We start from the raw sequence: 13,195 nt of genomic DNA on the forward strand, positions 1-13,195 counted from the left end.
CACGGCTGCCCCACCGTTCAATACATTCACGGCTGCCCCACCGTTCAATACAATCACGGCTGCCCCACCGTTCAATACAATCACGGCTGCCCCACCGTTCAATACAATCACGGCTGCCCCACCGTTTAATACAATCACGGCTGCCCCACCGTTCAATACAATCACGGCTGCCCCACCGTTCAATACAATCACGGCTGCCCCACCGTTCAATACAATCACGGCTGCCCCACCGTTCAATACAATCACGGCTGCCCCACCGTTCAATACAATCACGGCTGTCCCACCGTTCAATACAATCACGGCTGCCCCACCGTTCAATACAATCACGGCTGCCCCACCGTTCAATACAATCACGGCTGCCCCACCGTTCAATACAATCACTGCTGCCCCACCGTTCAATACAATCACGGCTGCCCCACCGTTTAATACAATCACGGCTGCCCCACCGTTCAATACAATCACTGCTGCCCCACCGTTTAATACAATCACGGCTGCCCCACCGTTTAATACATTCACGGCTGCCCCACCGTTCAATACATTCACGGCTGCCCCACCGTTCAATACAATCACGGCTGCCCCACCGTTTAATACAATCACGGCTGCCCCACCGTTCAATACAATCACGGCTGCCCCACCGTTCAATACATTCACGGCTGCCCCACCGTTCAATACAATCACGGCTGCCCCACCGTTCAATACAATCACGGCTGCCCCACCGTTCAATACAATCACGGCTGCCCCACCGTTTAATACAATCACGGCTGCCCCACCGTTCAATACAATCACGGCTGCCCCACCGTTCAATACATTCACGGCTGCTCCACTGTTCAATACATTCACGGCTGCCCCACCGTTCAATACAATCACGGCTGCCCCACCGTTCAATACAATCACAGCTGTCCCACCGTTCAATACAATCACGGCTGCTCCACCGTTCAATACATTCACGGCTGCCCCACCGTTCAATACATTCACGGCTGCCCCACCGTTCAATACAATCACGGCTGCTCCACTGTTCAATACAATCACGGCTGCCCCACCGTTCAATACAATCACGGCTGCTCCACTGTTCAATACATTCACGGCTGCCCCACCGTTCAATACATTCACGGCTGCTCCACCGTTCAATACATTCACGGCTGCCCCACTGTTCAATACATTCTCGGCTGTCCCACCGTTCAATACAATCACGGCTGCCCCACCGTTCAATACATTCTCGGCTGTCCCACCGTTCAATACAATCACGGCTGCCCCACCGTTCAATACATTCACGGTTGCCCCACCGTTCAATACAATCACGGCTGTCCCACCGTTCAATACAATCACGGCTGTCCCACCGTTCAATACAATCACGGCTGCCCCACCGTTCAATACATTCACGGCTGTCCCACCGTTCAATACAATCACGGCTGCCCCACCGTTCAATACATTCACGGCTGCCCCACCGTTCAATACAATCACGGCTGTCCCACCGTTCAATACAATCACTGCTGCCCCACCGTTCAATACAATCACGGCTGTCCCACCGTTCAATACAATCACGGCTGCCCCACCGTTCAATACATTCACGGCTGCCCCACCGTTCAATACAATCACGGCTGCTCCTCTACCTCAAGCTCTACTTTCCTGTCTGCTTCCCACATTCCCTGATTGCTCACAAGAAACCAAAGTTCAGTCAATCTTAGACTTAAATATACTCAAGGTTGGAGCACCTACAACCATCTGGGATAGACCATCCCAAGGATTCACAACCCCTAGAGTGCAGAGATTTCTCCTCATCTCAGTCCTAAATGATCGCCCCTCCCCCCTTACCCTGAGACTGTGCCCTGTGTTCTAGTTTTCCCAGCCAGGGGAAACAACCTCTCCTTTTGTACCCTTCAGCAGATACTTCAATGAGATCACCTTTCATTCTTCTAAACTTAAAGGGAGTGTGGCCCAGTTTTCTCAACCTCGCCTCATAGGACAACCTCCTCGTCCCAGGAATCTATCTAAATGAACCTTCACTGCACTGTCTTAAAGGCAGATATGTTGTTCCTTAAATATGTGCCCAATATTCCAGGTGCAGTCTCACGGAAAACCTGTTCAATTGTAGTAAGATTTCCTTCTTGTCTCCAATGCCTTTGCAATAAAAACTAACATGATTTTACTTTCCTAATTGCTTGCCGTAGTTGCATGCTAACTTTCTGTTCTGTGTTCGAGTAGCCCCAAGTCTCTCTGATCATCGAGGGGTTTCATGCCTTGTAAAAAAGGTTCTGCTTTTCTATTCTTCTGACCAAAGTGAACAACCTTACATTTACCCGCATTATACTCCATCTGCCACCTTGCTGCCAACTCACTTAACTTGCTCCAAAATCATTTATGTACTTTCTGAAGCATAGTCACTGCTGTAACGTAGAAAACATGACAGCTAATTGACACACTGCGAGCTTCCTGAAACAACAATGTGAGAATAACCAGATACTCCTGTTTTGGTGATGCATAGTGTTGGTCAGGGCACCTGCAGGAACTCCGCTGATCGGCAGGCATAGCAGGCGGTGAAGAAAGCAAATGGTATGTTGGCCTTCAAAGCGAGAGGATTTGAGTACAGGGGAATGATATGTAGAAACGTACATAGAAAATAGAAGCAGGAGGAGGCCATTCAGCCCTTTGAGCTCAGCCATTCATTTTGATCATGGCTGACCATCAAGTTCAAGACCCTGATCCTGCCCCCCCCCCCCCCCATATCCCTGGATTCCTTTAGCCCCAAGAGCTTTATCTAATTTTTTCTTGAAATTACATAATGTTTTGGCCTCGACTATTTTCTGTGGTAGTGAATACCACAGATTCACCACTCTCTGGGTGAAGAAATTTCTCCTCGCCTCAAAAGGTTTACCCCTTTTCTTCAAACAATGTGACTAAAGGGTGATTAGGGAGAGGGTAGGGCCTCTTAAGGATAAACAAGGTCATCTGTGTGCAGATCCACAAGGGATGGGAGAGGTCCTAAATGAATATATCTCGTCAGTATTTACTGTTGAGAAAGGCACAAGTGTTATAGAAATTGGGGAAATAAAAAGTGATGTCTTGAGGAGTGTACATATTACAGAGAAGGAGGTGCTGGAGGTATTAAAACGCATCAAGATAGATAAATCCCCAGGCCCTGATGAAACGTAGCCCAGGACATTGTGGGAGGCTAGGGAGGAAATTGCCGGCCCCCTAGCTGAGAGATTTGAATCATCGACAGCCACAGGGGAAGTGCCTGAAGATTGGAGGGTCGCAATTGCTGTGCCCTTGTTTAAGAAGGGCTGTAGGGATCAGCCTGGGAACTACAGACCGGTTAGCCTTACTTCTGTAGTGGGTAAATTGTTAGAACGTATTCTGAGGGACTGGATCTACAGGCATTTAGACAGGCAAGAGCTAATTAGGGAAAGTCATCATGGCTTTGTAAGGGGAAAGTCATGTCTCACGAACTTGATTCAGATTTTTGAAGGGGTAACCAAGAAGGTAGATGAGGGCAGTGCAGTTAACGTTGTCCACAAGGACTTGAGCAAGGCCTTTGACAAGGTACCACATGGTAGGTTGTTGCAAAAGGTTAAATCTCACGGAATCCAGGGTGAGGTAGCCAATTGGATACAAAATTGGCTTGGCGACTGAAGCCAAAGGGTGGTTGTGGAGGGTTGTCTTTCAAACTGGAGACCTGTGACCAATGGTGTGCCTCAGGAATCGGTGCTGGGTCCACTGTTATTTGTGATATATCTCAATGATTTGGATGAGAATGTAAGAGGCATGGTTAGTAAGTTTGTAGGTGCACCAAGATTGGTGACATAGTAGATAGTGAAGAAGGTTATGTAAGAGTGCAACAGGATCTTGACCAATTGGGCCAGTGGGCCAATGAATGGCAGATGGAGTTTAATTTGGATGAATGTGAGGTGATGCATTTTGGTGGATCAAATCAGGGCAGGAACTACTCAGTTAATGGTAGGGAGTTGGGGAGAGTTACAGAACAAAGAGATCAAGGGATACAGGTTCATAGCCCCTTGAAGGTGGAGTTACAGGTGGACAGGGTGGTGAAGAAGGCATTCAGCATTCTAGGTTTTATTGGTCAGAATATTGAACACAGGAGTTGGGATGTCTTATTGAAGTTGTACAAGACATTGGTAAGACCACACATGGAATACTGTGTTCAGTTCTGGTCACCCTTGTTATAGGAAGGATTTTTTTTTAAATTAAACTAGAAAGAGTGCAGAAGAGATTTACGAGGATGCTACCACGGCTTGATGGTCTGAGTTATAAGGAGAGGCTGGGACTTTTTTCCTTGGAGCGTAGGAGGCTTAATGGTGATCTTATAGAGGTCCATAAAATAATGAACAATAGATAAGGTAGATAGTCAACATCTTTTCCCAAAGGTAGAGGAGTCTAGAACTAGAGAGCATAGGTTTACAGTGAGAGGGGAGAGATACAAAAGAGACCAGAGGGGAAATTGTTCCACACAGAGAGTGGTGAGCATGTGGAACGGGCTGCCAGAGGCAGTGGTAGAAGCGGGTACAATTTTGTCCTTTAAAAAACAGTTAGATAGTTACATGACCAGGGTGGGTATAGAGGGACATGGGCCAAATGCGGGCAAGTGGGACTAGCTTACTGATAGAAACAGGATGGCGTGGACAAGCTGTAAACATCTATGATTATGACTCTATGTCTGGCTGCAGTTATGCAGGGCATTGGTGAAGCCACACCTGGAATAATGTGTGCAGTTTTGGTCTCTTTATCGGAAGTAAGATGTTCTTACTCTCGAGGGAGTACAGCGAAGGTTTACCAAACTAATTCTTGGGATGGTGGGACTGACATATGAGGAAGGATTTGAGTCAGTCAGGATTATATTTGCTGGAGTTTAGAAGAATGAGAGGGTATTTCATAGAAACCTATAAAATTCTAATATGACTAGACAGGGTAGATGCAAGAAAGATGTTCCCTCTGGCAGAGGAGTTCAGAACCTGGGGTCACAGTCTGAGGACTATTTAGGACTGAGATGGGGAGAAATTTCTTTCACCCAGAGAGTGGTGGAGGCTCGTGGAATTATTTACCACAGGAAGCAGTTGAGGCCAAAGCGTGAAGATAAAAGCAAATTACTGCAGATGCTGGAATCTGAAACAAAAACAGAAGATACTAGGCAATCTCAGCAGGTCTGACAGCATCTGTGGAGAGAGAAGGGAGCTAACGTTTCGAGTCTGGATGATTCTTTGTCAAGGCTGGGGAGAACTGGAAGTAAGGGCTGGACAGGGGCCCAGCAATGGGCAGAGATTGACAAAGATGTCGAGGACTGAAAGAGAAAACAAATATAAATGGTGTGATTAAGGCTAAGAAGGGTGCTGATAGTGGCTCATTTAGAGATTAGAATGTGTTAATGGCGGAACAAAGGTGAGCAGTGTGTAAATGGCAACTAGGAACAGGGAACAGATAGCCCAAGTGGGGTGGGGGGGAGGGGGAGGGGGGACAATGGTGAGGGGAAAATAGATCAAAGGGAGAAATGAAAATAAATTGATGGAAATAAAAATTGGGTGAAGGTGGAGGAGAGAGTGCACAGTCTGAAATTGTTGAACTCAATGTTAAATCCAGAAGATTATAATGTGTCTAATCGGAAGATGAAGTGCTGTTCCTCCAGTTTGCGCTGGGCTTCACTGGAACATTGCAGCAGGCCAAGGACGGACATGTGGACGTGAGAGCAGGACAGTGAGTTGAAATGGCAAGCGATGGGAAGGTCTGGGCCGTGCTTGAGGACGGACCGAAGGTGTTCTGCAAAGCGGTCACCCAGTCTGCATTTAGTCTCTCCAAGGTAGAGTAGACCACATTGGGAGCGGCAAATACAATAGACCAGATTGAAGGAGATGTACATGAAGTGCTGCCTCACTTGAAATAGAGTGTTTAGGCCCTGGGGTGGTGAGCAGGGAGGAGGTAAAATGGCAGGTGTTACGCCTTCTATGATTGCATGGGAAGGTGCCTGGGAAGAGGGTGAGGTGTTCAGGGTGATGGAAAGGTGGACCAGCGTATCCTTGAGGGAATATTCTCTGCAAAATGCTGACAGGGGGAGTGAGGGAAAGATGTGCTTGGTGGTGGCATTTGGTGATTCAAAGAATCATCCTCTGCCAGTTCCGCCAACTCCAGCATGATGCTTTGGACAAGTAATTTTCTTTTAAACATCCACTTGTGGGCGCTGACGGGGTCTCTGTTTAATGTCTCATCTGAACAGCAGGACTTCTGCAACAACTCTTTCCCCCCCCCCCCCCCCCCCCCCCCCCCCCCCCAAAATATATTATATGCTCAAGTCTCTCGGGTGGGGTTTGAACCCACAACCTCTTGAATCAGCAGTATGAATTCTAGCACTGTGTCAGCTCCTAAAACCTCTTTGAGGTGAACTCACTGCCTTTGTGTCCAATCTTGATGAGCTTCCTGTTTATTCCATATCAGGCAAGTTTTTACTGCTTTCCTAGCTTTGACTGGTGGAGTTCCTGTGCCCTCTGTTTAGTGTAGGCTTGAGCTGCCCATTCCTTTCACATTGAGTGTACCACTCTAAAACAACTTCCCTCACCCACATTAATAGAAGCCAAGCCAGTTGGTGAAATCAAAACCAAGATACAGAGTTTTTCCTAAGAGTTTATTGACTTTTGTTCAGTCTCAGCTCTCCTCTCACCCACCCGTTGCCCCAGCTGTCTCTATTTGTATACCCTTTTTAAAACAGATAAAATAAACTCATAAGCTAGTTGAAAGCCCCTTAAAGGGACACTGCAACAAAAAGACAAAACGTCATAGGAAACTTATAAGATTAAATTGAAATGATGTTCCCAGGGTTGATGATGCACTCCAGCCCGTGCAGTGCTACCACTGTTATGGGCGAGGCATTTTCAGAACCCCAAAATGTATCATGGAGTTCAACCAACCTCACCCTTTAATGGATTTGTTGCTTTTCCGAGCACACGGCTTTTTCCCTAGGAGTGGGATTACAATTATGGACACGTGGGTTTTTAAACACTAAACACTGTTTATTCCATGAACTCAACTTAACATCTTAAATAAACATTGGATCTCTTAACACCCCTTACTTCAAAGATAACTCAGAAAATATTGTAACAGTAAATACTTCCTTAAAATGTTCATGCAAACTTCCAAGAGATTTTTTTTTTTTCCTTTTCTGAGTTACCAAGCCAGGGCTCAGAGTGTGGGTCAGGGGCGAACCCCCAATCCAGCTCCTCGCCTGCTCCAAAAAACTAATTCAAATTGAATCGAATTCATGGTCCCCACAAGAGAGACATACTAGATCTGAACCCAAAGGCTCAATCTACAGACACTTGATCTTAGCCAAAAGGCCGAGAAGCGATCAAACTTCCAAGAGACTTAACACCTTTAAACAGTATCACATCAGGTTAAAGGATATATATAGTTTCTGTAGAATGGCAGAGATATATTAGCTTGTTTGATTTCAGCTCCAGCACCTTGCTTTTCTTCATGCAGCTCTCTGGAAACCCACAGACACACCCAAACTTCTTTCTCAAACCTGGCTTTCTACTTTTTAATCAGCTCACAGCAAAACAGCCAGGCACTTTTAAACTGCTCTCAGCAAAACCAGCCAGGTTCTTTATTTAGCTGCTCTCAGCAAAACCAGCCAGGTTCTTTTCAAAACTGAAACTTCAAAATGGCTGAACTGAGCTGAGCTCCACCCACTCTCTGACATCACTGTTTTCTTAAAGGTACATTGCTTACACATCCATTTCTTAAAGGGACTCTCACATGACACCACTCACGGAAATCCTCAAGAGTAAAGGCGAACACACCCCTATCTGGTTGTTCCCTGCTTATACTCTTTTCACAAATAGAATGAAAATCAATAAATTAAACACAATTGAGGGGGGAGTGCCACTGATGGGGCACTGTAACTAAAACAAAATGTCAAAGGAAATTGAACTCACTAAACCAAAATATCATTTCCAGAGGTGATGATGCACTTCAGCCCCCATGGTGCCCACCGGTCGTGGAAGGCTGTCCCCCATTTATACTGTTCTTGATCAAAATGAATAAATCAGTAAAGTAAACAAATTGAAGAGGGTGAAGTCCCCTGGTGTGTCCCTCATTTATATGCACTCAAAAGACTGAATTAAATAATGGCCCTTCTGCCTGTGTCCTTAACAATATAGTTAGCATATTGTTAACAGCCCATTGGGAAGCTTGATGTGGAGATGCCGGCGTTAGACTGGGGTGAGCACAGTAAGAAGTTTTCTAACAGCAGATTAAAGTCCAACAGGTTTGTTTCGAATCACTAGCTTTCGGAGCGCAGCTCGAAACAAACCTGTTGGACTTTAACCTGGTGTTGTAAGACTTCTTATATTGGAAAGCTGGCCAACTTTATGGACGCTTTTCCTTTAGTTGTTCCTTTCATATGTTAAATTGCTTTCTGTGTGAAGAAGGCGGTGCGATTTCCACTTGGTGCTCCTGAGAGGTGAAGCACGCAGACATAAAATTCCAGAGGTGTGAGCACATAATCGCGGCCAGCTCTCCAGTGCTGTTACTGAGGGAATGTCGCTCTGTCAAGAGTCCTTCAGATGAGACGAGTGCCATTTTGAAGATCCCACGACGGAATTTGAAGAGGATCAAAGGAGTTGACCCGTGTGCCCTGTCTAATATTTATCCCTCAACCGATGTTTGGAACAGATTATCTGATCATTTATCACATTGCTGTTTGTGGGCCCTGGCTGTGTGTCAATTAGCGACCACATTTTCCTACATTCAGTAGTAATTGGCAGTAAAGAGCTTCAAGGTGTCATGAATTTTGAAAGATGTTACACATTTACAGTTCTTTCCTTTACCACGCACTCACCAGCACCACATAGCAAGGCATGGACACAGCATTATGTTCAGGGCCCATATGAGGAAGCCCGAACATCAATGTCCAGTCTCTGGTGTGACCCATTTGTTCTTTCTTTGATCTTTTTCCTTGAGGATATGTAGTTTTCTGCTCCACAATTCAACTCTCCTTCTAAGTGGTAATGTGGTGAGGGAGGGAAGTGAGGTGTATGCTCCTGGTTGTCTCTGAGGGTTCCCGGGTGCATGGAAGGTACAGGGAGTTCCTTGACATGGTCACCAGCAGTGTCCAGGATTAGCTTTAGAAGGTGTAGCTATATTTGGGGTGGCTATTCTGTTTGCTTCTCTGGCCTGCAATGAGAAGACCGTGACAAGTGCTTGGCGTTGATTTTGCCTCAGGATGGGGATGGCGGGGAGATTGCCACTTGCAGAGAGGGTTCAGCAGGATGCCTGAGGTCATTCTAACCCCTGCTCCTCGTTCAAGTGTCTCCTGTCTGGAATGACGCCGTGGCCAGCAGGTGGGAATCAAAGTTGGAACGGGAACCCAGCCATTTCAGGGAACCGTTGTCCCCTAGCCTGAAATTATTCCTGGGGAGCGGGACTTGACATCAGATGCTGCACTGGGAGGGAGAGGGCAAGGCCAGGGTTGGGACATGAAAGGTAAGGCCACAGATGGCGAGAGGTTTGATATTGGGGCGGCAGTGGTGGAACATAAAAATCTGTTTCGTTTGTGTGATTTTCTGATCAGCCTGTGACTGAAGTGTGAAAATGGCCGATATGAAAACTCTGCGTTGTTGTTGTGAGGCCGGCACATGGACTGTTTGTGAGTGCCAGCACAGCTGGATTATTACAGCAACCGGAGTCAATGTTTACTCAATTCATATTTTGTGTTGATCGAATAAAATAGTCCAGTGCAGATAGAAATTTAGCTCCTGGAAGTAAGATCTCATGTTAAAATCTGATGAAGAAAGATCAATTTTTTCCCAGGGAAATATTGAGTAACAGCCAGGACTTAAAAACTGTGACCTCCCAATGGATTTTATAAATTCACTGTCGAGTAGATTGAATCCCAGGTAAAGTAAGTAGTACAGTGACCACAAGAGTTCTGTTGACTACACTCCCAAGTAATCAGGATGTGGAGTCACATAATGAGGGTTCAACCCCACCTCATTTGAAACAACATGTTACAAAAAAAGCAAAGGTGAAATCCGATTATGGGCATTTTAAGGGTTCAATAAGCAATGATGAAACCTTTCATTAACACACATAAGGTGGTTCAGTCACAATATTTTTATACCCCGGTATGCAGCATAGTGAGGTCTCAATTGAGTAGATGGCAAAGAATTTAGTAGCTCCTAATTGGTTGGTTTTTTACTGTGAAATAAGTCACCAAATGGAAAGCTGCATTTTGTAAAGGAAGGTTCTGGGTTGCTGTGGCTTATTACGGGTTTAAATTTTCAATATTATCTCTTCGTACAGACTCTCCTGTGCAGTATGGAGCTTTCTTCCATGATGGAGGATACATAGTGTTACCAAAACAGATGTTCCCAAGGAGGTAAGAGCAATGAGTGAGGTGCCAGAGTGACAGTTCGGGCACCTGTGGGGTCTCATGAGTCACAAATCCTGAGACTACTCATGAACGAACCAGTGATGTCAGCTGTACAAACATGTGAACTATTACCTCTGGAATGGGGGTTCAATAGAATATGAAGTTCAAAGGATATCAATTGTCTTTCTTTGTCTTGTAGATTTAAAATCTGCCAAGCTTTGATCCCCAATCAAAGCGAGGATTATCCCACTCCACTGAGCACTGATCCTGCCAAACACACTGGGGCCAATGAATCTTCCCCCCCCCCCCCCCCACCTTCCTCCCCCAGGGGCAGATGGTCACTCCAGGATGCTGAGATGGTGGGCAAACTCTTGTCCACAGCTACTCCCCTTACTCAGAGTGCTGCCTTTTCTTCCATCCCCATGACCCAGGATCAGTCTCTCTTGATGGCAGTCCCCTCCATCCTGACAGTAAACAATCTATCTCCTTTGAATCTCATATGAATGACAGCTATTGATTGATTGATTTGATTTATTGTCACATGTACCGAAGTACAGTGAAAAGCATTTTTCTGTGGCCGAGAGAACGTACACTATATGTACATAGTAGACAAAAAGAATAATCAACAGAGAACATTGATAAATGGTACATCGACAAACAGTGATTGGTTACAGTGCGGAACAAGGGGCCAAGCAAAGCAAATACATGAGCAAGAGCAGCATAGGGCGTCGTGAATAGTGTTCTTACAGGCAACAGATCAGTCTGAGGGGGAGTCGTTGAGGAGTCTTGTAGCTGTGGGGCAGAAGGTGTTCCAATGTCTGGATGTGCGTGTCTTCAGACTTCTGTACCTTCTGCCTGATGGAAGGGTCTGGAAGAAGACAATGCCTGGGTGGGAGGGGTCTCTGATAATGTTGTCTGCCTTCCTGAGGTAGTGGGAGGTGTAGACAGAATCAATGTGGGAGTGGCAAGCTTGTGTGATACGTTGGGCTGAGTTCACCACACTCTGCAGTTTGTTGAGATCTTGGACCGAGCAGTTGCCATACCAAGCTGTGATGCAGCCGGATAGGATGCTCTCTATCGCACATCTGTTGAAGTTTGTGAGAGTCAATGCAGACATGCCAAATTTCTTTAGCTTCCGTAGGAAGTAGAGATGTTGTTGGGCTTTCTTGACTGTTGCATCAACTATTCCACCAGACTACTTTCATTTGCAATGATGGTTCTTTGGGGCTTGGGTGTGTATGCTGGGGTTGTGTGCTAAAGGGGATTTCTTGGTTTTCCTGGGACCGGGCAAGGGGGAAGGAGACCCGGGTGGGTGCCTCCACGCTGGCCGGTTTTAGCCGGCCAGTGAACGGGAGTGAGGTGGGGGGAGGGGCTGCGGCCATCGGAGCCTGGTAGAACAGGTTTCGGTGAGTCTAGCCGGGGTGAAAAGTTGGGGGAAGGAACCGAGGCTGAGGCGGAGTTTACAAGAGGAAGTGGAGGGGAGGAGTCTGGGGGGGGGCTTGTGGGGGTTGTCTACAATTCATGGGTGCCATTCACGGTACTCTTTTGGGGATTGGATGGCATTGAATATTAGGGGGGTGGACTATATATGTCAACGGTGACCAGGGGTGATTCCTTTTTCTTTTTTCCTTTTTCCCTCCTTGGGAGGTTTAGTTTTATTTGACGCTTATATTGTCAGGTGGGCTGTTGTTTGGGGGGTGGTGGGATGATGGGATCGTTGTTGATAAGGGGATTGTCAATGTATTCGTTACCGTTTACTGTTTGTTGGTGGGGTGTAAATTCTGAAGAAAATGTGAAAATGGAGAATAGAAATATATATAGATTTTTTAACTTCCACCAAACGTGAGGGGGGGTGGGGGAGTGGTGTAAACTCCCTCCACCCATGCAGACACATCCCTCTGATGTGGCTGACCTTGGGACAGAGATTTCTTGCAGCCTGAGGAAATAGCAGAGAAGGCCGTGACTGGCTGAGGCCTTATGCTGAAGCTTCAAGGTATATTCCAGCCCAGCCTTAGAGCAATAGTGCCCCCTCCTCCTCTTCCATGAATGGCTACGAAAATCGTGCACTTATAGACCAGAAGCTTTTCTTCACCGTTGGGTGCATTGGAAAGGTTACTGTGACTATCGAGACAAATTTATATTCCTTCTATTTAAAAACTCTGATTGAATTTTCACAGTTCTCCAACTGCCCCTGAAACCATTGAAATGGAAGTTCACACAACGTCGCTTGATGGCATCCTGCTCTGGCAGGGAGTGGTAAGTACCTCAAATGTGTCCAAACAAATTTTTTTTTTTTTTTTTTTTTAAATATGTTTTATTGAAATTTTTTTCCCAAACAACAATTTTTCCCCTCTTACAAAGCAAACGCAACAATAACAATACAGAAATTTTTAACAATACACAAGTAACAAAACCCCTTTATCTTTGACCTAAACTAAACTAAACCCCCCCGCCCCCCCCCCCCCCCCCCCCTTCCCCCTGGGTTGCTGCTGCTGGTCCTCTGTCTTCCCTCTAACGTTCCCCTAGGTAGTCGAGAAATGGCTGCCACCGCCCGGTGAACCCTAGAGCCGATCCTCTCAGGGCAAACTTTATCTGCTCCAGTTTAATGAACCCTGCCATATCATTTACCCAGGCCTCCAGTCCGGGGGGTTTCGCCTCCTTCCACATGAGTAGGATCCTGCGCCGGGCTACTAGGGACGCAAAGGCCACAACGTCGGTGTCCAAACAAATTAACATCAAAATCTCAAACTTGTATTTTGTTGAAAATCTTTGAGGTATTGTATAAGGAAGAGACAAAATTGCCATTATTTGTTGTCTGTTACT

At 46.2% G+C, this 13,195-nt stretch overlaps 1 protein-coding gene and 1 non-coding gene across 8 annotated transcripts in view; one reads left to right on the forward strand and one right to left on the reverse strand.

The window, feature by feature from the left end:
* Positions 1 to 13,195, forward strand: part of hspg2 (heparan sulfate proteoglycan 2) — a 644,821-nt gene that overhangs the window by 617,130 nt on the left and 14,496 nt on the right. For all 7 annotated transcript variants that reach the window (XM_072478556.1, XM_072478557.1, XM_072478558.1 and 4 more), the window contains 2 exons: positions 10,303 to 10,378; positions 12,550 to 12,628. In XM_072478556.1, coding sequence (XP_072334657.1) covers positions 10,303 to 10,378; positions 12,550 to 12,628 — 155 coding nt within the window. The remainder of the gene's footprint in view (positions 1 to 10,302; positions 10,379 to 12,549; positions 12,629 to 13,195) is intronic.
* Positions 7,152 to 7,346, reverse strand: LOC140393415 (U2 spliceosomal RNA). The gene has a single exon (XR_011935600.1). It is a non-coding gene; the product is annotated as a U2 spliceosomal RNA (small nuclear RNA).

Source organism: Scyliorhinus torazame, chromosome 16, assembly GCF_047496885.1.
Source record: "Scyliorhinus torazame isolate Kashiwa2021f chromosome 16, sScyTor2.1, whole genome shotgun sequence".
NCBI classification, from domain to species: domain Eukaryota; kingdom Metazoa; phylum Chordata; class Chondrichthyes; order Carcharhiniformes; family Scyliorhinidae; genus Scyliorhinus; species Scyliorhinus torazame.